General features: G+C 44.4%; 1 protein-coding gene across 1 annotated transcript; it reads right to left on the bottom strand.

Moving 5' to 3' along the window:
* Positions 1–319: 319 nt before the first annotated feature.
* AHSA1 (activator of HSP90 ATPase activity 1) lies at positions 320–23,601 on the bottom strand. The gene is made up of 9 exons (XM_073609920.1): positions 23,382–23,601; positions 13,520–13,710; positions 13,305–13,387; positions 9,606–9,723; positions 8,892–8,980; positions 8,674–8,799; positions 6,726–6,827; positions 5,560–5,611; positions 320–748 (listed from the first exon to the last, which is right to left on the bottom strand). The coding sequence occupies exons 1-9, from the start codon at positions 23,459–23,461 to the stop codon at positions 576–578; spliced, it is 1,014 nt and encodes a 337-aa protein (XP_073466021.1). The 5' UTR covers positions 23,462–23,601; the 3' UTR covers positions 320–575.
* Between the last annotated feature and the right edge of the window lie 162 nt (positions 23,602–23,763).

The raw sequence follows: 23,763 nt of genomic DNA, 5'->3' as shown, positions 1-23,763 counted from the left end.
ATGATTTTAGCAAATGGCTGCAATATAACAAAGAGTGAAAAATTTAAGGGGGTCTGAATACTTTCCATCCCCACTGTATATATATTATATTTTATTTTTATTATGCGTGTGTACACACACACACACACACACACACACACACACACACACACACACACACACACACACACACACACACACACACACCAGATTCCACAACACGTTAACTGTCGTACTCCGCAGGGACAGAGCCAATACTGTCAGGGGCCACACAGCACTGTGATGTCATCATTTCTAAAGCGTCTGATAGGCCAGCTCTAACTGAATGGTACAGGCTGTGTAATAACAGACAGCTCAGAGCGAGAATTTATTTTATTGGTGTAACAATATACACAGCGGTGCCAGACTGACAATATACACAGCTTACACCCCACCAACTGGGGCTCAGTGCAAACAAACCTGAATCCGGAGCCCCTCCTCCCCCAAACATTAAATACGAGTTTCAGTCCACAAGACAATATTTTCTTTTTATACACTGGTAAAAAAAAAATCCCCTCCTCCCTCCCCCCCCCCCCCACCCCACCAGGACCCCCCAGTTATAACAGCATTGCCCCATAGCCGAAGGTCTGTTTGATGCCATCAAAGTAATAGCGTTTCCATCCGTCCTTGGTGTGCTGCTCCTCACTCTGCGGGACGCCGCGCGCCTCCATCTGCACCTCCGTCTCTCCACCTTTATCTGACAGGGACAGGGAGATGGTGGCGTGATGTCCTGTTGGGGTAAAACAGGGTGATGTGAGTATGACAAACACAACGCGTCAACCCAGAGAATTGCAGCATTTCTTATAAAAGCACAGATCTTCACCGTACACCATGATGGATCAGAACACACATGGCAACAGATCTAAGTTCTTATTCTGGGCACAGAGAGGTGAAATGACAGCTATTGGTCACCATCAGGCTTAGAAAGTGAAGCAACGTTCAGAAACCAATCACAATTCATTCTTGAACCAGACTCAGGACAACACATGGCCTTCTATGGCTCCACATTCCGCTCTGTAGCACCACCTACTGGTCAGATGAATTAATGCAGTCTCCAAACTGATTTAAAAAGTATAACAAAAAAGGAGGCAAAATTTATTTTATTTATTTTTTAGATAGAGTGGAGAGGGATTAGACCCCCTGTCAGCTTTTATTACTGTCTGTGCCTCGGGTAAGGAGATTCACCCTCTATTTGTTCTGTTTATTATTTTTCTGGAGGCAACCCAAAATTTGGGGTTTCCTTTTACTTTCAATAATAGAGGGGAAATCTTACAAGGGGGGCACTAGTTCTGGTGACTTGGGGGTCCCCAAGGATTTCCCTCAATTTGCAGGGATTTCCTCTCACTTCCTGTTTTGGCTATGGGACAGGAAGTAAAGGGTACGAAAGGGCACACAAATGGCAAAAAAAAAAAAAAAATTATCACTGACAGTGCTAATATTCCTCTATTCAAAATGGGAAAAAAAACAAAAAAAAAAAAAACAAAAAAACCTATAGTTCTGTTTAGACCCCTTTCACACTGGGGCTGCCCGAGCGTTAGGAGTTTTAGAGGCCCATTACCGCTGTTTAAGTGGAGCTTTTCAGCTGCTTTTAACTCCCGCAAGTGGCAGAATAAGGGGTTATAAGCGCCCGTGTTGCGGTGATTTGGAAGCACTGGCCATTCATTTCAATGGGCAGGGTGTTTTGGGATTGCTGTATACAGCGCTCCCCAAGATGCTGCTTGCAGGACTTTTCCTAACGTCCCGCAAGCGCACCGCCCCCCAGTGTGAAAAGTCACACTGAAATGAATGGGAGGCGGTTTTAGTGCTAAAACGCCTGAAAACCTCCTCAGTGTAAAAGGGGTCTTAAAGCCCATCTCTGAGATCATTTGAAATTGTTAATTCCTCCCAAGCTGGCCCAAATGAACTATTTTCATTACCAATTGTGTCAGCTCTGTATAAACTGTATTTAGCATTAGCTACATACAGTACACAGCGATGCGTTTCAGCAGGGGCATGGGGACTTCCTCACTGCTGCCAGAACAAAATGGAGTCGTGCTGAGCACTGCTCAGCCATTCACGGAAAGCCTTGAATTTTATCAACGAATACAAGGGGCTTCCTCTGAATGGTCGAGGTAGAGAGGCGGGCAGATGATGTGAATCTCTACCTCAGCTATTCAGAGGAAGTCTTGTATTTACAGATAAAATATGAAGCTTCCAGTGAATGGCTGAGCAGCGCTCCGTCCGACTCGATGAGAAGTCTTTGTACCATTGCCAGAATACCACGCGGTTTACTGTGCGCAGCTGACGCTACATACAGTTTATACACAGAGCTGACAGCAGCTACAACAAATACTAAAAGAAATAGTTTATTTGGGCCAGCTTGGCCAGGACAAACTATTTCAAGTGATAGCAAAGCAGGAGTTAGGCTTTAACCACCTAAGGTCTGCCCTATAGCAATTTTACTGCTACAGGGCAGCACCTCTGCGCCGGATCACGTATATATACATACATACATACATAATCTGAAACTTCCAGGTAGGGGGCGCGCAAGCACCTCGCCGGGTGGCTTGCTGTGTGTAATTACAGTGGAAGCCGATCGGCGGGTGCAAGGTACCTGATGTCTTCCGGCACCCGCCAATCGTTAGGCAGAGACGAAGAACTGCGATCTGCCTATGTAAAAAAAGGCAGATCGCCATTCTGACAAGGGCGGGGGTTGGAATGTGTCTCTCTGCGAATAAATTCCATCTCTTCCCCTAGTAAAACCACCTCCCACAGTACAGTAACAGTGCATTTTTTTTTAGCACTGATCACTGTGTATTAGTGTCATTGGTCCCCAAAAAGTGTCAGAATGCAGCAATATCCCAGTCCCGCTATAAGTCGCTGATCGTTGTCATTACTAGTTTTAAAAAAATAAATAAAAATATCCCCCATTTTGTAGATGCTATAACTTTTGCACAAAGCAATCAATATACACTTATTGGGATTTTTTTTTATTTTTTTTTATTTATTTTTTTTACTAAAAGACATGTAGCAGAATACATATTGCCCTAAATTGACAAACAAATTTGATTTTTTTAAATTTTTTTCATTGGATATGTTTTATAGCAGAAAGTAAAAAAGTATTTCCCCCCCACAATCGCTTGCTTTTTTTTTTTTGTTTATAGCTCAAAAAAAATAGAAAATGCAGAAGTGTTCAAATACCACTAAAAGAAAGTGGATAAACAATCACTGATCTTTGCTGCCCCTCATTATAAGGAACCATCTCCTTTGAAGGTTTCAGCACTAAGAAGAGGAAAACTGCTAAATGCAGAGAACCATCTTATTCCATATGGACAAATCTAGAAGATGTCAGCTCGCCCCACTTAGGGCTTCAGGCTCCAGAACTGCATTCCCGATCCTCCGGCTTCACCATCTAGTAGGACACTGATGCAGATCAAGCATGCAGCCAGAGAAACCTGAACTCCGTATCCTGCTTGTTCCAGGACAATAACTCACTTTACAGGCAAGATAGAGGAATCGGAGGGAAGTACTGGAGCCACAGCATTTAAAAGCAAGTAAGCAATGGCAGCTACCAGGATTTCTGATTGGACAGATTCCCCATCAGAACAGCCAGGGTATACAGGAGGCATTATATTGGGAAATAGGGAGACCTTTTCTTGTCTGCTAACTGCAGCAGAGAAAAATCAGGTCCCCTTTCTGTCTTCCAGACAGGGCTGTGCTGTGTAGCAGAGATGTGTAAATCCCAGGACTGCATGGACAGAAATACAAAATATTTTTATCAAGTAAAACAGCTCCTCTATGTATTCCATTTGTGTTTAGCGGATATAAAAAAAAAAAATCTACGCAGCCCTGTTAAAAATGTCAGGTGTCTGAAAAAAATATGAGACAAAGATAAATAATTTCAGAACTTTTTCCACCTTTAATGTGACCTATAAACCGTACAACTCAATTGAACAACAAACTGAATATTTTAGGTGGAGGGAAGTAAAACTAAAATAATATATGTTTGCAGAAGTGTGCACACCCTAAACGAATACTTTGTTGAAGCACCTTTTGATTTTATTACAGCACTCAGTCTTTTTGGGGTATGAGTCTATCAGCATGGCACATCTTGACTTGGCAATATTTGCCCACTCTTCTTTTCAAAAACACTCCAAATCTATCAGATTGTGAGGGCATCTCCTGTGCACAGATCACCCCACAAATTTTCAATGGGATTCAGTTCTGGGCTCTGGCTGGGTCATTCCAAAACTTTAATCTTCGCCTGGTGAAGCCATTCCCTTGTTGATTTGGATTAATGCTTTGGGTCGTTGTCATGCTGAAAGATGAAGTTCCTCTTCATGTTCAGCTTTCTACCAGAAGCCTGAAGGTTTTGTGCCAATATTGACTGGTATTTGGAACTGTTCATATTTCCCTCTACCTTGACTAAGGCCCCTGCTCCAGCTGAAGAAAAACAGCCCCAAAGCAGGATGCTGCCACCACCATGCTTCACGGTGGGTATGGCGTTCTTTTGGTGATGTGCAGTGTTGTTTTTGCGCCAAACATATCTTTTGGAATTATGGCCAAAAATTTCAACCTTGGTTTCATCAGACCAGAACACATTTTCCCACATGCTTTTGGGAGACTTCAAATTCTTTGCAGATTTTAGCCGGGCTTGTAAGTTTTTCTTCGTAAGAAAAAGCTTCCATCTTGCCACTCTACCCCATAGCCCAGACATATGAATATAAAAGAATGTTGTCACATGTACCACACAGTCAGTACTGGCCAGATATTCCTGCACCTCCTTTAATGTTGCTGTAAGCCTCTTGGCATCCTCCCTGACCAGTGTTCTTCTTGTCTTTTAATACATTTTGGAGGGACGTGCAGTTCTTGGTAATGTCGCTGTTGTGCCATATTTTCCCCACTTGATGACTGTCTTCACTGTGTTCCATGGTATATCTAATGCCTTGGAAATTCTTTTGTACCCTTCTCCTGACTGATACCTTTTAGCAATGAAATCCCTCCATTGCTTTGGAAGCTCTCTGCGGACCATGGGTTTTGCTGTAGGATGCGACTAAGAAAATGTCAGGAAAGACCTACTAGAACAGCTGAACTTTATTTGGGGTTAATCGAAGGCACTTTAAATGATGGCCGGTGTGTACTGACTCCTATTTAACACAAGTTTGAATGTGATTTCTTAATTCTGAACACAGCTACTTCCTCAGTTATAAGAGGGTGTGCACACTTATGCAACCACATTATTTTAGTTTTTAATTTTCACTTCCCCTCCCTAAAAGATTTCAGTTTGTTTTTCAATTGAGTTGTACAGATTATAGGTTACATTAAAAAAAGGTGGAAAAAGTTCTGAAATTTTGTCTCATTTTTTTACAGCACAGAAACCTGACATTTTAACAGGGGTGTGTAGACTTTTTATATCCACTGTATTTGGCTGTTCGACTGGAGTTCAGCTTCATCGATGATTGTAAAGAACGACCCCTGCAGTGATCAGGACGCACAAACAGGGGTCCCGGGGCCCTTTTCTTCAAATCACAGAGGAAATGTATTTATAAATACAACTCTTACCTGCAGGCCATGACTTAAACCTCCAAGACATGACAATTCTTTTTTCCGGCTCCTAAAAAATAAGTAAATACACAGGGAGAGGTCATCATTGTAGAAGCACACTGGGGAAGACCCCAGAATAAGAAGCAAACTTAGATAATCACCCAATGAATACCCAAGAGCCTCCCCCCCCCCCCCACACACACCAGGGACTCTGCGCCCACCCAGAGCCCCCCCACCAGGGACTCTGCGCCCACCCAGAGCCCCCCCCCCCACACCAGGGACTCTGCGCCCACCCAGAGCCCCCCCCCCCACACCAGGGACTCTGCGCCCACCCAGAGCCTCCCCCCCCACACCAGGGACTCTGCGCCCACCCAGAGCCAAGCCCCCCCCCCCCACCAGGGACTCTGCGCCCACCCAGAGCCTCCTCCCCCCCCGCACCAGGGACTCTGCACCCACACAGAGCCCCCCCCGGGACTCTGCACCCACCCAGAGCCTCCCCCCCCCCCCCCAGGGACTCTGCACCCACCCAGAGCCTCCCCCCCCGCACCAGGGACTCTGCACCCACCCAGAGCCTCCCCCCCCGCACCAGGGACTCTGCACCCACCCAGAGCCTCCCCCCCCCGCACCAGGGACTCTGCACCCATTCAGAGCCTCCCCCCCCCGCACCAGGGACTCTGCACCCACCCAGAGCCTCCCCCCCCCGCACCAGGGACTCTGCACCCACCCAGAGACCCCCCCCCCCCGCACCAGGGACTCTGCACCCACCCAGAGACCCCCCCCCCCCCCGCACCAGGGACTCTGCACCCACCCAGAGCCTCCCCCCCCCCCGCACCAGGGACTCTGCACCCACCCAGAGCCTCCCAGGGACTCCTGCCCCCGCCATTGGATTTGTAGCCACCAGTCCTCCACCATGGCCTCTGTAGCCAAGTACATCCCATTGCCTCAGGAGCACAGACAGGCTCTATGTATGCAGACTCCCTAATAGCACACATAGTAACATCATCATTGCTACAATATACTGATCCTGATCTTTATTACAATATTAATGTACAGACCCTTCCCCTCACTACAGTGTATAGACAGCACCCCCCCACTACAATATACAGACCCTACCCTTACTACAATGTAGAGCAACCCCCAACCCCTTCCCCTCTTTACTACATCATCACATCACAAACACTCACCAACTCCGTGAACTCTCCGCTGACGTTTCCTCCCAGTAATTGAAATTTTCCACCCTTATCAGCTGTGAGTGTCGCTGGTGCGTGTGTGAAGCCCTGAACCAGCTGAAGAGAGATGACAAGACATTAGCACAATACTGACACTATTTGGACAAACTCAATCACAATACTGCCCCCTTATGGCCACAACAAACATTATTTCTGTGCAAAGTATGAAAACTGATCTTCAGGTTTACTGTCCCTTTAATTAGTTTGAGCCAAGCGGCAACTATTTTCTATACCAGTGTTCTCCAAACTGTGGCCCTTTGCTTGCCTTTATCTGGCCCTTGGGGCACCATCTCTCCACTTAAACCAACAAAAGGGGGGACTATCCCTCCCACTGGTGGAGACTAAAAAGATGTCTGATAGAAGCAAACAAGTGCATCAAATCCAAATATGTCAAATAATACCTGGTGCAGTATAATAGTGCAATCCAAAGAATATATATAATATATACACACGTGTAAACAGGAAATATATATAGCAAATGTATGTCACATGAAACTAAATGGCTCATATGAAAAAAATAAGTCCAAGAGAAATGTCAAAATATATGAAAAAAAAAAAGTTCATGTGATAAAACAGTCAGTGTGAGGTAAAACTTGATCTATCCCACCACCGGAAAACACTTGTGTACCAAATGTAATGTGATAACACCTCCTGAGTCTGCAAGCAGCTCACCTTACTACTGTAAAGTGTACAGCATGGACTGGTCACAGATCACAGGTAAGGATGGTTGATGCAAAAAGGTGAAGAAATTTCCTATACGTTGCTTGGACGGTCCCAGTGGTAGATGTGAAGATGATATGAAGAAAATATATATAGCATAACACCGCAATGAACGAAGTGGGACAGGGGCGGATCAGAAAGCGATGCACTCACTTTTTAAAAAGGAGCATAGGCGTCAATCCACGAACGCTGAGTTAGTATGCCCTTAGTGTAAAAACTTCAGTCCGCTCCTGCTCCCCAGTGCCCATCAGATAGACTCAGTTGATGTAGGTAAAAACATGAAGAAAGAACGTACATAGCATAATCCCGTATGTTTAAGCCGGTTTATTGGTAAAAGATTAAAAAACAAACTCACATGTATGAACGTATACAAAGTTGAGCATCCAAGAGCGCCGAGCTCGTCTCCTGCCATCAAGCTGTGAGTGTACCCAGTGCTCCAATCGCCTATGGACGCCTGTGCTCCTTTTTAAAAAGTGAGTGCATCGCTTTCTGATCCGCCCCAGTCCCACTTTGTTCATTGCGGTGTTACGCTATATATATATTTTCTATATATTTTTTTCATATCATCTTAACATCTACCACTGGGACCGTCCAAGCAACATATAGGAAATTACTTCACCTTTGCATCAACCATCCTTACCTGTGATCTGTGACCAGTCCATGCTTTACACTTTACAGTAGTAAGGTGAGCTGCTTGCAGACACAGAAGTGTTATCACTGAAGATTACATTTGGTACACAAGTGTTTTCTGCTGGTGGGATAGATCAAGTTTTACCTCACACAGACTTTTTTTATCACGTTAACTTTTGTCATTTCTCTTGGACTTATTTTCATATGAACCATTATTTAGTTTCATGTGACATATGTTTGATATATATATATATATATATAGAGAAAGATAGAGATAGAGATAGAGATAGAGATAGATAGATACATACATACATACACACACACACACACACACACACAATAATAACACAATAACACAACGTGGGAGGATTAGCCCCTTAGGTTTCACAGTGAGTATAACAAGCATGCTTTACTACATATATAGACCAATTTTACTGTTGTGAGTTTACTAACACTTTAAAAAGGCAAGAAATGTAAATAAACAGTCACCAGTCCCAGGACACCCCCCCCCCCCCCCCAGATCAGGATAATTACCGCCCCTGCTGGACGTTACCTCCTGGGTAGTGAGCACCCTGTACAGCTCCTCCGGGGAGGTCAGGAAGGTCTCCTTCATGGAGATTTTACACGTGGGAATTTTCACTCCGGTGTTCTGACACGTTGTTGATTTGGCGTTCTGTGTCTGCGGAGAACAAATCATCACTTTCTGTAAATACATCAAGTGGCAGAAATGAGCCCCAAAACGTCACCTACTACAGTAGAGAAATCAATTACCTCTGGCAGAGGCACCGTCTGCTTGATATTGTCGACAGTCGTGTGTGTGACTCCATTGGTGACTGGCAGGATCATTCCTTGTGTGAACTCTGGAATAGCAGATGGGAAATGGGATGAGAACCGAGGACTATACAACCTGAATTATAAACCTCGAGAGAGCCGACATTCAACAGACAAGTGGCTGGGACCAATAGATCTCAACCTATCAACCAGCCGTCACCCCAACATCTGGAGCGCCAAACGGCATGGCGGCACTGGAATCATCAGAATTGGTTACAGAATGTTTGGGGAAGGGAGGAGTCTGCAGAAGTTCTTTTAGACATTTTTGGTAGTTGCTGAAACTGGGTAAATAAAAATGGAGAAATAGAAAAGGAGAAAAGAAGAAAAGAGAGAAAAAAAGAGAAGAAAAGAGAAGAAGAGAAAAAAAAAAAAAAAAAGAGAGAGAAAGGAGAAAAGAAAAAAAAAGAGAAAAAAGAAAAAAAGAATAAAGAAGAGAAAAGAGAAGAAAAGAGAAAAGAAGAGAGAAAGAAATTTGCAGGGGAAAAAAAATGAAAAATGATGAGAATTGTGAGATGGGCGGACACGTGCTGCTCCCTTTGTTTTATAGAGTTTCTGTTCCCAGTAGAGGCGGCTCTCTGGAACAAAGTGTTCTACACCTGTCCTCGCAGGAAACATACGGGCCACAAGGATTATATAATTAAAAAGGGCTCTCACCTGTCTTCAGAGTAGAGATGTACTTGGCGACAGCATCCCGAATCCTCTGCACGCCGTCCTTCCTCATCAGATTGAGCAGGTTGGTGTCCGGTTCATCTTTAGCAAGAGAGACTCTGATCTACGGGAGAGGAGACACATCATCAGAAGACATAACTGACTTGTGTTGCGTCCACCTTTATCCCCCCACCCAAAATGCATATATGAATATTTCCTTCGCTGCTCAGTTTAGCCCCTGGGGAGAGGAAAGGAAGCCCTGTGGAAGCTGTCAGTTACTATAGTTCGAGCTTACACAGTGCTGAAGTCTCTCTCCCCACCAACATGTGACAGGACCAATCATGAGCAACATGCTTTTCCAATGCCTGGAAGTACTAGAGGCGGGTTGGGGTGTGTCCTTCTGCACTACATCTGACCACACACAGTTAGATCCATAAAATTTGGACACAGGTACAATTTTAGATTTTTTCAGGTATTTACCAAAACATATTCAAGCTATAGTTATATAATGGATATGGGGTGAAAGTGTACACTCTCAGGTGTAATTTGAGGGTATGTACATCCAAATCAGAGGAAGGGTTTAGGAATTACAGCCCTTAAGAATAGCCCCCCCCCCTTTTTTTCAAGAGACCAAAAGTAATTGGACAATTGAATCAAAAGCTATTTCATGGTCAGGTGTGGGCTATGTCTTCGTTATTTCTTCATCAATTGAGCAGGTAAAAAATGTCTGAAGTTGATTCCTAAGCCTCGTACACACGATACGATTGTTGGCAGGGGATTGTCTGTTGACAGACCATTGTCCTAAAAATCTTACCGTTGGTACGCTCCTTTTGACAATTATGGTCCAATTTTAAGCCAACACATGTTGGATGACAGGCTAGTAAATTTTTGGCGGACAACGGCTTGGCGTCAGATTTTCGTATGGTCAGTACACAAATCCGTCACACAAAAAAGTCGAAAGTACAAACACGTATGCTCGGAATCAATGCTCACCAAACATTAAATTTCCAGAAGGGGCCCAAAGGGTGGCGCTCAAGAGCTGAAATTCACTAGGGTTCGTGTTTGTGGCACGACAATTGTGTACCGTTAGTATGCAAGACAAGATCCTAACGCATGCCCTTTTGACAGAAAAAAAAAAAAAAAAATCAGACGTACGTACCGTGTGTACGAGGCTTAAGTGTGGCATTTGCATTTGGAATCTATTGCTGTGAACCTACATCATGCGTTAAGGAGCTTTCCATGCAAGTGAAACAGGCCATTCAAAAATGAAACAAATCCATCAGAGAGATCAGCAACATTAGGAGTGGCCAAATCAACAATTTGGTATATTCTGAGTAAAGAACACACTGGTGAGCTCAGCAACATAAAAAGGCCTGGACGTCCACGGAAGAGAACAGTGGTGGATGATTGCAGGGTCCTCTCTATGGTAAAGAAAAACCCATTCACAACATTCAGACAAGTGAAGGACACTCTCCAGGAGTTGGGCGTATCATTGTCAAAGTCTACAATCAAGAGAAGACTTCAGGAGGGCAAATATACAAAAGGGATCACTACAAGGTGCAAACCATTCATAAGCCTAACAAATAGAAAAGCCAGATTAGACTTTTCCAAAAAAAAAAAAAAAAAAAGTGTGGAGAAGGCTTGGAACAGCTCATGATCCAAAGCACACAAACGTCATCTGTGGTCACATGCTAGAACTTGCAGTGTGATGGCATAGGCATGCATGGCTTCCAGTGGCCCTGGGTCTTCGGTGTTTATTGATGATATGACAGAAGACAGAAGCAGCCGGATGAATTCCGCAGCGTTTAGAGATATACTGTCATCCCAGATTCAGCAAAGTTGATTGGACGGCCCTTCACAGTACAGATGGACAATGATCCAAAACACTGCAAAAGCAACCCAGGAGCTTTTGAAGGAAAAGAAGTGGAATATTCTGCAATGGACGAGTCAATCACCTGATCTCAACCCAATTGAGCATTTCACTTGCTGAAGGCAAAACTACCCACAAACAAAGAACAACTGAAGACTGAAAGGTTATGTTAATGCCTCCATCTTGCTTTCTGTCAGCCATCTTAAATAGTATGTACAGTTTGAGTATCTCTTTAGCTTTCCTAAGAAGTCTGTAATCAGCATGAATTCTTGCAAATGAATGATATCTTACACTGTTTTCTCTTTCCCGCGTTCTTTTATCTTACACCCCTCAATTACCTTGTATCCAGCAGCTTGGGACCAGAAGAACAATGACTATTTGTCTTATTGTAGTTGCCTTGATATCTACTGCGCATGTTTTTAACTATGAAACTTCTGTGTGATTTTTGCTATAAGACACACCCCCTGATAACACAATACAATCAGTTTTTAGAGTGTAACACCGTGCGAGTGTCTTTTCTTCATTCTCTAAAAGCTGATTCCAGATATCTGAAAATACATGGTACATCGGGATCTGAGAGGTTAAAAGGAACTATCCTGGACACAACATTAACCCTATGAAAGACAGCTGCAGTTATAGCCTGGCAAAATATCAGAAAGGAGGAAACCCAGTCTTTGGTAATGTCCATGGGTGCCAGACTTCAGGCAGTCATTGCCAGTAAAGGATTCTCAACAAAATATTAAAAATGAACATTTTATTTATGATTATGTTCATTCGTCCAATTACATTTGAGCCCCTGAAAATGGGGAGACTGCGTATAAAAATGGTTGCAGTTCCTAAAATTTGTACTTGATATTTATGTTCAACCCATTGAATTAAAGCTGAAAGTCTGCACTTCAAATTAATTTGGATTGTTTCATTTTATTCTGGTGGCATACAGAGCCAAAAGTATGAAAAGTGTGCATGCATCCAAAATATATATGGAGAATATTATATATATTTTTATTTATATATATATATATATATATACACACATATACACACACACACACATATACATACATACACACACACACACACACACACACACACAGGTACCCCACCAGGGTGACGTTACCACAAGATTCTCAACCAAACAAGTTGAGGGGCTCCAGGGGCTTTGCTTAATTAGGAGGAAACTGGCTTTTCACTTTCCTCATGGTTCTGAAAAATCCATTTTGGAACCTGGAGCCCAGAGATCTGGGTGGGATGAAGTCTAGTCCTGGATCCAGATTTTCAGAACTGCCAACACACAAATTGGTCAGGTGTGTGTTGGTCTTTCTGTAGACACCTGACCATGGTTTTGGGCTCCACCCTCCCGAGGAGTCCAGGTGTGCAAGGGGGAAGCCAAAGACCCAAGCCTGAGGGTCAGAGCAAGGGGGGCTGCTATCTATAGGACCAGTGTTGGCAAGGAAATGGTCTGCAGGAGACAGACCAGAGCCTAAAGTGTAAGGCCTGAGCAGCACTGTTGCATGTGTAAACCAGAAGGCTGTATTTCTTTACTACAAACCAAACACACACCTGACCAATTAGTATGTTGGCAGTTCTGAAAATCTGGACCCAGGACAGGAGACTTCATCCCACCCGGATCATTAAGAAATCTCTGGGCTCCAGGTCCCAAAACCGATACACATCATCTCTCTATCTATAATGTGGAGGACACGGGTCCAGCCCCATCACTATTGATGAAGTGGCACTGTACAAAATTCACCAAGGAGAAGAGAAATCAAAGGGGAGCCTCTGTTGAGGAATATCTCAATCTGTGTGAGATCATAAATGATACACAGAACCCTCACCTCCACCTCGCTGGGGTCATTCTCGTCCGACAGGTTCGGGATCTCCACATGTCCTTTATATTTCACTCCAGACTGCGACTGTCCTACAAGCAGAATAACCGCGTCATCTTCTATCCACAACAGCCCCACCTGTCACATGACCACATAGGACAGCCCCCCATTGTGCAGTATAAAATGTCCCCTTATGGCGCACACAGATATGGGAGCGCACTCACCTTGCCAGCTGAGTTTGACGTCCCACTCGTAGAAGAAGATGAGTTTCCCTTTGCGGTTATTGATGGAGGCCTCGCCGTCCAGCTTACTGACCTCTGTCACCTCACATGTGCCCTCCTCGCCCGTCACAGACACAGCCATGAACAGCTCCTTTAATTTATCATTAGACCAGGCTGTGGCGTCCCTCTCCGTCCTGCGGAAGAAATACGGGGGTCAGTCAGTGAGCCATCATGGTGTCATACAGGTACTATGACAGGAGAGAAAGCAAGGAGGTCAGTGATCAGCACCGACTATTAACTGGTCATATGGGTACTATGAAAAGGAGAGGACAATTATTGTCACTGAAGGTCTGACATGCTCCACCTTAACTCCAGACATACAGCTAAACACACAGATAAAATGCATACAAGGGGCTGTTTTACCTGCCACTAATGATTCACATTTCTATCCATCCAGTCCTGAGATGTGCACAGCTCTGTCACCCCACCCTGTGACTGGACAGTAAAAGGAGAAGCAGCAGACTGACGAGTTCATCTGTCACTCTGCTCTCTCCTACTATTAGCATGCTTCCTGTGCTGCTTCTCACTCTGCAAGTCTGAGATCTGCTGTACAAGTCACATTCGGGTACTTTACACTGCTCGTCCTAATAAAATAATAAATGTCATGTTGTATGAATGCTGAGCTGTAGACATGTGCACAACCAAAAAAATTTGTTCATTTTCGTTTTCGTTTCATTAGTTTATTATTTTTTTCGTTTTTCGGGTCATTCGTTATGATCGCGATTCGTAAATTCGTTCATTCGTAAATGCGTTCATTCGTTCATTTTTACATTTGTACATTCGTAAATGCATACATTCGTAAAATCGTACATTTGTAAATTAGAAAATTCGAAGTTTGAAAATCCAAAAACCCGAAAATTCAAAAATCTGAAATAGTAACAAACTATTAAATTATAGGTATTGTAATTTCCTTTCAAACTTGACTGTCAGTGAACGTAACAAATACGAATTTAACCGAAGTTACGAATTATCCGAACGAATGCTGCATCTAAACAAATGGAACGGAACAAATTAATAATCAATAATAATAATAAAACGTTGTTATTATTGTTATTTATTATTATTATTATTATTATTATTATTAATTCATTACGTTCCATTCCGTTTTTTCGGATCATTCATAACTTCGGATAAATTTGTACGTGTTACGTTCACTAACAGCCAAATTTAAAAGGAAATTACAATACCTATAAATTAAAAGTTACTAGTAATTACTAATAGTTAAGTTATTATTAGTTAACTATTATTTCAGATTTCCGAATTTACAAATTTACGAATTCACTAATTTACTAATGAACGAATGAACGAATGTAAATTGCGAATGTACGAATGCCCAAATTTACGAATGTCCAATTTTATCGAATTTACGAATATTCGGAAAAAATTCGTTAAACGGGTTTTCGTTAATTCGGATATTCCCGAATTAACGAATTTGTCGAAATTCATTAAAAAACGAATTCGGAACGAAACGAATTGCACATGCCTACTGAGCTGCAATTATTTATTTTATATGTAGCAAGGTCCCAGGCCTCCTTCATTCTAATGAGAACCTCCAGGGCCAGAGATAGCCGACATTCTTCTATATATGGTGGATTGTGAGGCATGGTGGGTGCAAAGTAGTTAAAGCGGAGCTCCGCCGAAATTTTATTTATTTTTTTAAAAGTCAGCAGCTACAAATACTGCAGCTGCTGACTTTTAAAACATGGACACTTACCTGTCCAGGGCGCCCGAGGCCGAACAGTCTCTCCGTCCTCGGGTGCTGCCGCCTCCATCTTCGGTAAGGGAATCAGGAAATGAAGGCCTGCTGTCTCTGGGACCCGTGTGTTTCCCAGCAGACAGCGGGGGGGGGGGGGGGAGGAAGTGGCGTAAATAACCGCAGATTCTGCGGCTATCTATGCCGGAAGTGGGTACAGATACCTGTAATATACAGGTATCTGTACCCCCCCTTCCCCCCTGAAAGGTGCCAACCGTGACACCGGGTGGAACTCCACTTTAAAGTTATTGGGTGCCAGACACTTCTTGAATACAAAAGAGAGTTTATTTCTCTTAAATTGTTTGTGGGGAGAGAGGGTTCAGGGCCAGGACACCCTAGTTGCAAGTTCAATTGGCAGACTCCGAGACTTCAATGAGGAGGACGGCCATGCAGGGAAAGGCATCCAACGAGATGCCACATCTGCATGTGCAGGAATGTTGTCTCCTATGGCAACAGTATTTAACAGTTCCTAACACAAAGCATAACAGTTCTTTCACTTCTACTGCAATCACTTCTTGTAGTTCTTCAGCCCACTGAGCTCCCGGTCTCTCACTAGACTAGATAATTCACTGCCACTGAATCCCTTTGAGATCCTCCAACCTTCATGTTGGCATCTTCCTCAAGCATCTCCCCCGCCTCTCTGCTGGGTCCCTAACTTGGCACCCAAGCTCCCTCTCAAGCTTCACCCACGCTGGCCTGCTCGGTCCCTGGCTTGATACCCACTGAAGTTTCCAGATTCTTCACCATCCCTGGTTGGTGAGAATACTGCTCTGGTACTTGCTTCAGTTACTCACTGTGGTCCCTGGTAATAAGGTGGTTGGTCCCTTACTGGCGGCAGCTTCACCTTCTACCTCTGACCACGACAGGTTCTCCGGCCGACAGAACCGTCACTTCTGGTTGGACTGCAAGCTACAATCCCAACCCTGCACTGCTCTCTTGCTTCTAGATAGACCCTCAGACAGCCCAGCAGCCAGATGTGTCCCCGGGATAGGCCCAAACTCTGGCCTAGCAGCCCAGGCAGTACAACGCACGTCCACCCAGACTGCCGTCCCGGTGGCTCAGAAAACCCTGATCACCTGACTCCACCCAAATTTATAGGTTCTCCCAGCAGGCCAAGGGATTTACCCCTTTAAACCCCTGCCCATTGGCTGGGATACCCCATATACCCATAATCTGACCTTGCATTACCCTTCTCATATCTAATGCTACCAGGTCACCTAGCGGCAAAAGAGAAGTGCAGCAATTACAGACTTGGGGATCAATTGATTACGCTCTAACAATAGGCCAAGGTAGCTATACCTGGCAGGTAAATTTAGGAGCAATATTAATATATATATATATATATATATATATATATATATATATATATATATATATATATATATATATATATATATATATATATATATATATATATATATATATATATATATATATCCAGAGTCCATCTATGCCTATACCCAACCCCCGAACCATGTGGGGACGCCTGGTACATCTGTTTCTGCATGTGTTCATGTCATACAACCCTAACAAGGAGGAAACAGAGGCCACCATCATCTCCATATCTTCCTGCAAATGCCAGCTCACTGGCTGTCGTATTGATCCTCCAGCTTCAATCCTCTGATTTAGTGACCTGGAATAGGTGCACAGATTGGGACATTCCTGATCTATATATTTGTCCCGGGTTAGTGAATCAACACATGGAAGTTACCGAGTGACTGGCAGAAAATTAGCATTTTAGGAAGTCGTCAGTAATAGGTTTCTTATTAAAATGTTTATAATTTCCTAACCTAATCCGACTGACACCCCTGAAACCAACATATCACTGGTTGTCAGTGTCGGGACCCCCCAGGATACTGATTGTGTAAATACGAGACATCGGCACTGACAGGCCCACAATGACATCAGGTGAACAGGACAGATGATGGTGGAAAAACGTCCCCCACAATCACAGGTCATGTGTCAGGGAGGTGAAGACACAGATGTGTGGATGATGGAGGAACGAGGTCTTCACAAAGAATAGTCTTTCCTCACACGGCAGCTGTGCAGTCAGTGTATAGAGAATGAGGGTGGTGAATGCAATGCACAGTGAGGGGGAAAAAGTATTTGATCCCCTGCTGATTTGTATGTTAGCCCACTGACAAAGAAACGATCAGTCTATAATTTTAATGGTAGGTTTATTTTAACAGTGAGAGACAGAATGACAACAAAAATATCCAGGGAAAAAAAACAAACAAAAACAAAAAAAACAAAAAAACACATTTCTGGCTCCCAGGTATCTTCTATACAGGTAACGAGCTAAGAGTAGGAGCACTCTCTTAAACGGAGTGCTCAAAATCTCAGCTTGTGATCTGTATAAAAGGCACCTGTCCACAGAAGCAATCAATAAGATTCCAATCTCTCCACCATGCCCAAGACCATTGAGCTGTCCATGGATGTCAGGGACAAGATTGTAGACCTACACAAGGCTGGAATGGGCTACAAGACCATCGCCAAGCAGCTTGGTGAGAACAGTTGGTGCGATTATTCGCAAATGGAAGAAACACAAAATAACTGTCAATCTCCCTCAGTCTGGGGCTCCATACAAGATCTCATGATCATTGAAACTTTACGAGGTGAGAACGGTGAGGAATCAGCCCAGAACTACACGGGAGAATCTTGTCAAATCAATTGGTAACACTGTACGCCATGAAGGCCTGAAATCCTGCAGCGCCCGCAAGGTCCCCCTGCTCAAGAAAGCACATGTACAGGCCCGTCTGAAGTTTGCTAATGAACATCTGAATGATTTAGAGGAGAACTGGGTGAAAGTGTTGAGGTCAGATGAGACCAAAATCAAGCTCTTTGGCATTAACTCAACTTGCCGTGTTTGGAGGAGAACTGCTGTCTATTACCCCAAGAACACCACCCCCACCATCAAACATGAATGTGGAAACAATATGCTTTGGGGGCCTATTTCTGCTAAGGGGACAGGGCTTCACTGCATCAAAGGGACGAAGGACGGGGCCATGTACCGTCAAATCTTGGGCGAGAACCTCCTTCCCTCAGCCAGAACACTGAAGATGGGTCGTGGATGGGTATTCCAGCATGACAATGACCCAAAACACACAGCCAAGGCAACAAAGGAGAGGCTCAAGAAGAAGCACATTAAGGTGCTGGAGTGGCCTAGCCAGTCTTCAGACCATAATCTTATAGAAAATATGTGGAGGGAGCTGAAGGTGCGAGTTGCCATACGTCAGCCTCGAAACCTTAAAATGACTTGGAGAGGATCTGCAAATTGGAGTGGGACAAAATCCCTCCTGAGATGTGTGCAACATGGTGGCCAACTACAAGAAACGTCTGACCTCCTGTGATTGCCAACAAGGGTTTTGCCACCAAGTACTAAGTCATGTTTTACGAAGGGGCCAAATACTTATTTCACTCATTAAAATGCAAATCAATTTATACAATTTTTGAAGTGCGTTTTTCTGGATATTTTTGTTGTTATTCTGTCTCTCACTGTTAAAATAAACCTAACACTAAAATTATAGATTGATCATTTGTCGGTGGGCAAACGTACAAAATCAACAGGGGAATCAAATACTTTTTTTCCCCCCTCACTGTATAGACAATGAGGATGGTGAATGCAGTGTATAGAGAGTAATGATCAGGAATACACTGAGAACCCCCCCCCATTCAAGAACGGGTGTCTTCCATTACAGAGCCCCCCCCATCATTCTGGGACAGGTGTCTTCCATTATAGAGCCCCCCCCCCCCCCCCCCATCATTCTGGGACAGGTGTGTCTCCAATACAGATCCATCCCTTCCCCTTCAGAGACAGGTGCACCCATTACAGAGCCCCCAATCCTGGGACAGCTCACTTCACGCTCTGCCCCGTCCCTCCCCCTCTTCTCGGGTCTATTTTTATTCTTAGACTCCGGAGTGATGTGCCAGCTACCCCTCCCCCTCCCTGTACACCAGCACTGACACGAGGGTGGTCAGAGAACCCGGCCATCTATTTCACACCCAGCTGAGAGGCTTGTATGTCCTCAGGAGAGTGGGCACACGCTGGAGAACAACTGAGTGTCAGCTCTGCAGGCGAGGACGCTGCATGCGTTCTGTACACAGGACAGTAGAGCACTGGCTGGAGATGCCACACGCCAATCCAGAACACACTAAGGGTCTTTGGTACCAACTCTTATGATGGCACTGATTTACATAAAAAAGGTGGAGCTGACCAATCAGGGTTTACTAGCCAACCAATGACACCAAAAGGTGGTAACTGCAGCCAATATGTGGAAGCCCCAATCCCCCTGCCTATTTGGTTATGCCTATAATGTGAATTGCATGGTAGGGTGCCAACATCTGCATTCTTGAGAGCTGGATTGATGATGCCAATGAGGGGGAAGGTGGCCTTCATGTAAAAGGGGGGTTGGGCAAGACAGGGGTGGCCACCATGAAGGGGGGGGGGGGGGGCGACAGCAGTGACCACCATGGAGTGGGACGATGTCTATATACTTCATCATGCCAAACCAACCAACAGGGAGGCGTGTGATTGGCCCCCAAATGTATTCTGCAGCAGGACAACCAACCCAAACATACCGCATCAGCCAATGTCATGAAGAACTATCTTCAGTCCAGTGGCAGCTGGTGCTCAAAAATTTTTTTTTTGGGGGGGGGTGCAAACAAACTGAAAAATACTGACCCCCCCCCCCCATTAATTGCAGCCTCACTGTGCCCATCAAATGCAGCCACCTGTGCCCATCATACGCAGCCAAGCGCGTCCCCCGGCTCGGCTGTTACTTTACTAACCCCCAAAAGCCCCCCCCCCACGCGCACTTACCGCTGATGTGGCGGAGCTCTGCTCCTCTCCTGGAGTGACGGGGCTCTCCTCCTCGGCGGGAAGCGGTGGCTGCGGCTCCTGTGTCCGCTCGTCTCCTCTTCCGCCAAAGTGTTAGGCATCCAATAGGATCGCCTAATGCTTTGGCCAATCGGGAGACAGGTCTCACTGACCTGCCTGCTGATTGGCAGGGAGGAACGTTAGTGTGAAAATAGCGAACATTCATTCGCTATGCCACACAACAGGGTGGTATCGGGGCGCAGAGCCCACCCTATTTTGAAGCCTATTAGAACCTCTGGCTCTGATCACATGCTTCAAAATACAACCTCACCCCCCCGACACCTCCGCCACCCTCCCTATTCATGTGCCTAGCCCCTTTCAGGATGCCGGACACATGATGAAATACTATGACGGGGATAGGTGGGAGGGGTGCCCACAATGCACAGGCCGCCACTGCTTCAGTGTAAAGAAGGTGTCCTGGAAGTGATGGTTTGGCCCCCACAGAGCCCAGATCTCAGCATTGTTGAGTCTGTCTTAGATTACATGAAGAGACAGAAGGATCTGAGGCAGCCGACATCCACAGAAGATATTGGATGTTTGGAATGACCTACCTGCCGAGATCCTTCAAAAACTGTGCAAGAATGGATACTGTTTTAAAAAGGCAAAAGGCGGTCACACCAAATATCTATTACCAAAAAGGTCACACCAAATATTGATTTGAATTTCTCTTTTGTTCATTTACTTTCCATTTTGGTAATAGAAATAAACTATTAAATACTTCTATTTCTGAAAGCCTTCTTCCTTTACAGCATTTTTCACACCTGCCTAAAACTTTTTCACAGTAGTTAATATATAAGGATGATGGTGAATACGCGGAGTCCAATTTACTAAAGGAGATGAGAATTGTTAAAGCAGAAGTAAATTCCCGCGGTTACTCCCGGCGGACAGGCAGGCTCTTTATTGTAAAAAAAGACACACCAAGTCTCCTCTACAATAAAATACAATCGACCTCCCCGCTCTCAGCGTTCTCCACCATGCACAGCTCAGCACCAGCCCGATCCCTATGTGCCGGGACGACTGGCTCCTGCGCCTTTTATCCAACACCGGCTAATGAAGACAGCCGCAGACCGACACACAGAAGATGCCGGCAGTGGCGAGGGACGGGGACCATTGAGAGGAAAGAAAACTATTGATCCCTTTAATGAATTGAGTGAATATTCATTCAAATTATTTGATCGTGTGAAAAGAGAATTCCTGATCATTTCTTTCCTCCAATTTCTCCTTTAGTAAATAAACCCCAATGTATGTCAGTTTGATCGGCTGCGTTGGAGGCCAGAGGAGAGATATAGGGACCCCATACCTCTCCATAAAGAGGACCTGTCACAGTCCATGCTATCAAGAGATGTTAATCTCTTTTGTGATAGCAATAAAGATGATAAAAGAAAAAAAAAAGAAAAAAAATATAATAATAATAAAAATAATAATAATAATGTGAGAAAAAAAAAAAAAAAAAAAAAAAATGTAAACCACCACCATCCCAGTGCTCACATGCAAAGGTGAACACGCACGTAGGTCCTGCACGCCTATGTAAAACGGCAAACACACCACACATGAGCTATCGCTACGCACATCAGAGCGAGAGCAATAACTCTAGCGCCAGACCTCCTAACTGGTAATCTGTAAAGGCTTTTAACCACTTGACACACAATTACGTACATGTATGTCAAGCCATTATACCAGGGCCATGGCTACAGCCATCAGCCATAACCTTGGTATCGTTATTTTCAGCCAGCGATGCCCTTCACTAAAAGCGATCCCAGCAGCTAATAAGCCACTGGATTGCTTTTACAAGCTAGAGGGAGGGGAGGTGTTACCCCCACATCTCCCCCCCCCCCCTGCCTCCAGTGCTTTACTAACCCACTATAGAGCCTGGTATCTGATACAGCAGTCATGGCCAATGACAATTGAGGTGATCAGGGACCAGAACGTTCCCGATCATCTCTATGGTCTAAGAGACCAGAAGCAACGCTGTTACTTCCAGATAGTAAAAATGTAAACAGAACAGAGCCATTTTTTTTCCTCCATGAAGGGGGACCTGTTGTGCTTTATTTCCATCACAAGAGATGTTGACAACAGTAAAAGTGAAAAAAAAAAAAAAGTTTTAAATATATAGGTTCGGCCCCCCTTCTTCCCCCCGCCACCGGGCCATTCACAAAGTGCAGCACGCTTCGTGCATGCGCAGTGGAGACCGGCTTTGAAGTAGGGTTGCCACATCATCCCTTTAATCCGGAACACATATGAATTACATGGGTTCTGAGGCTGATTTAATGCAGATAAGGCACCGAGTCTAATTACCACCTTAATCAGCCACAGAACGCCACTTTGAAGCCGCAAGCCTTTACTGCCAGTTTCTCTTACAAGGAATGGTGGAGGCAGCACCAGAGAGCCGACTGAAAACAAACAAACAAAAAAAAGAGGAGGCTGGGGTACCGACATCGCAGGAACCCAGGACAGGTAAGCATCCTAATAATAAAAGTAAGTAGCTACAGCATTTGTAGCTGTTATCTTTTACATTTTTGGTGGGCGGGCTGGAGCTTTTCTTTTTGTGTTTGATAAACTGCTGTGCAAATATCGTGCGCCATAAAAAAAAAGAAAAAAAGAATATTAATTACAACTACAGCCATTTTATTCTCCAGGGCCTCCGCTTAAAATTAAAAAAAAAAAAAAAATACAGTTTTATATATAATGTTTGGGGGTTCAAAGCAATTTTCTGCCAAAAGACACAGATTGTTATATGTGAGAGAGAAATGCGAGAATTGGGCCGGTCTTGAGGCAGATATACAATATACGAGAATAAGATACAATGGATTGGTGTGAGATTGTGTATATATATATATATATATACACACATATACACACACACATACACACACATAGTGGGAATATAGTGATATAATGTATAATGAATGATAGAATGAATGTATATTGAATACAATGTATAGTGATACATTGTATTCACTATATAGTTATATAATTAGAATGAGTACAATGTATATAGTGATATAATAAAATGTATAATAATATCGTATATAATGAATACAATGTATATAATAAATGATAGAATGAATACAATGTATAATGATATAATATATACAATGTATATAGTGATATAATAAATAATAGAATGGATATAATGTATAATGAATGGATGGCGATGTGTATCCAGCGCCTCTCACCAGTGCCAGTTGTTGACGTTGGTGGCGTCCGCCCTCTGCTCCACAATCCAGCGCGGGTCTCCCTCTCCCCACTTGGCCATGTCTGTTGCCGGTCCCGGTGTGTCCCCTCCGCACAGCCCCGCCGTCACTTTTGTCGGCCGTGGAAGTTACTAGAAGAGCCTGGAAAGCCGGCAGGCCCGCCCCCGGCTCCGCCCCTTCCTGCCTTCCGCCATCGTCCCGGAGACCAACCGTTGACCTTCCCGCAGTTGAGGCCCTCAGCAACATGGCGCCGCCCATTCTCCCGAGACACTCAGGGAGCCGATCTGCATGAAGGAAAGCTCTCTAGGAGCCAGGGCCATGGAGACCGGCGGCCATCTTTACTGAGGGCTACAGGACAAATTAT

The sequence above is a fragment of the Aquarana catesbeiana genome, linkage group LG13 (genome assembly GCF_042186555.1).
Source record: "Aquarana catesbeiana isolate 2022-GZ linkage group LG13, ASM4218655v1, whole genome shotgun sequence".
Lineage (NCBI taxonomy): Eukaryota > Metazoa > Chordata > Amphibia > Anura > Ranidae > Aquarana > Aquarana catesbeiana.
The sequence above is the reverse complement of the archived record's forward strand: the minus strand, read 5'-3'. Positions and strand labels throughout refer to the sequence as shown.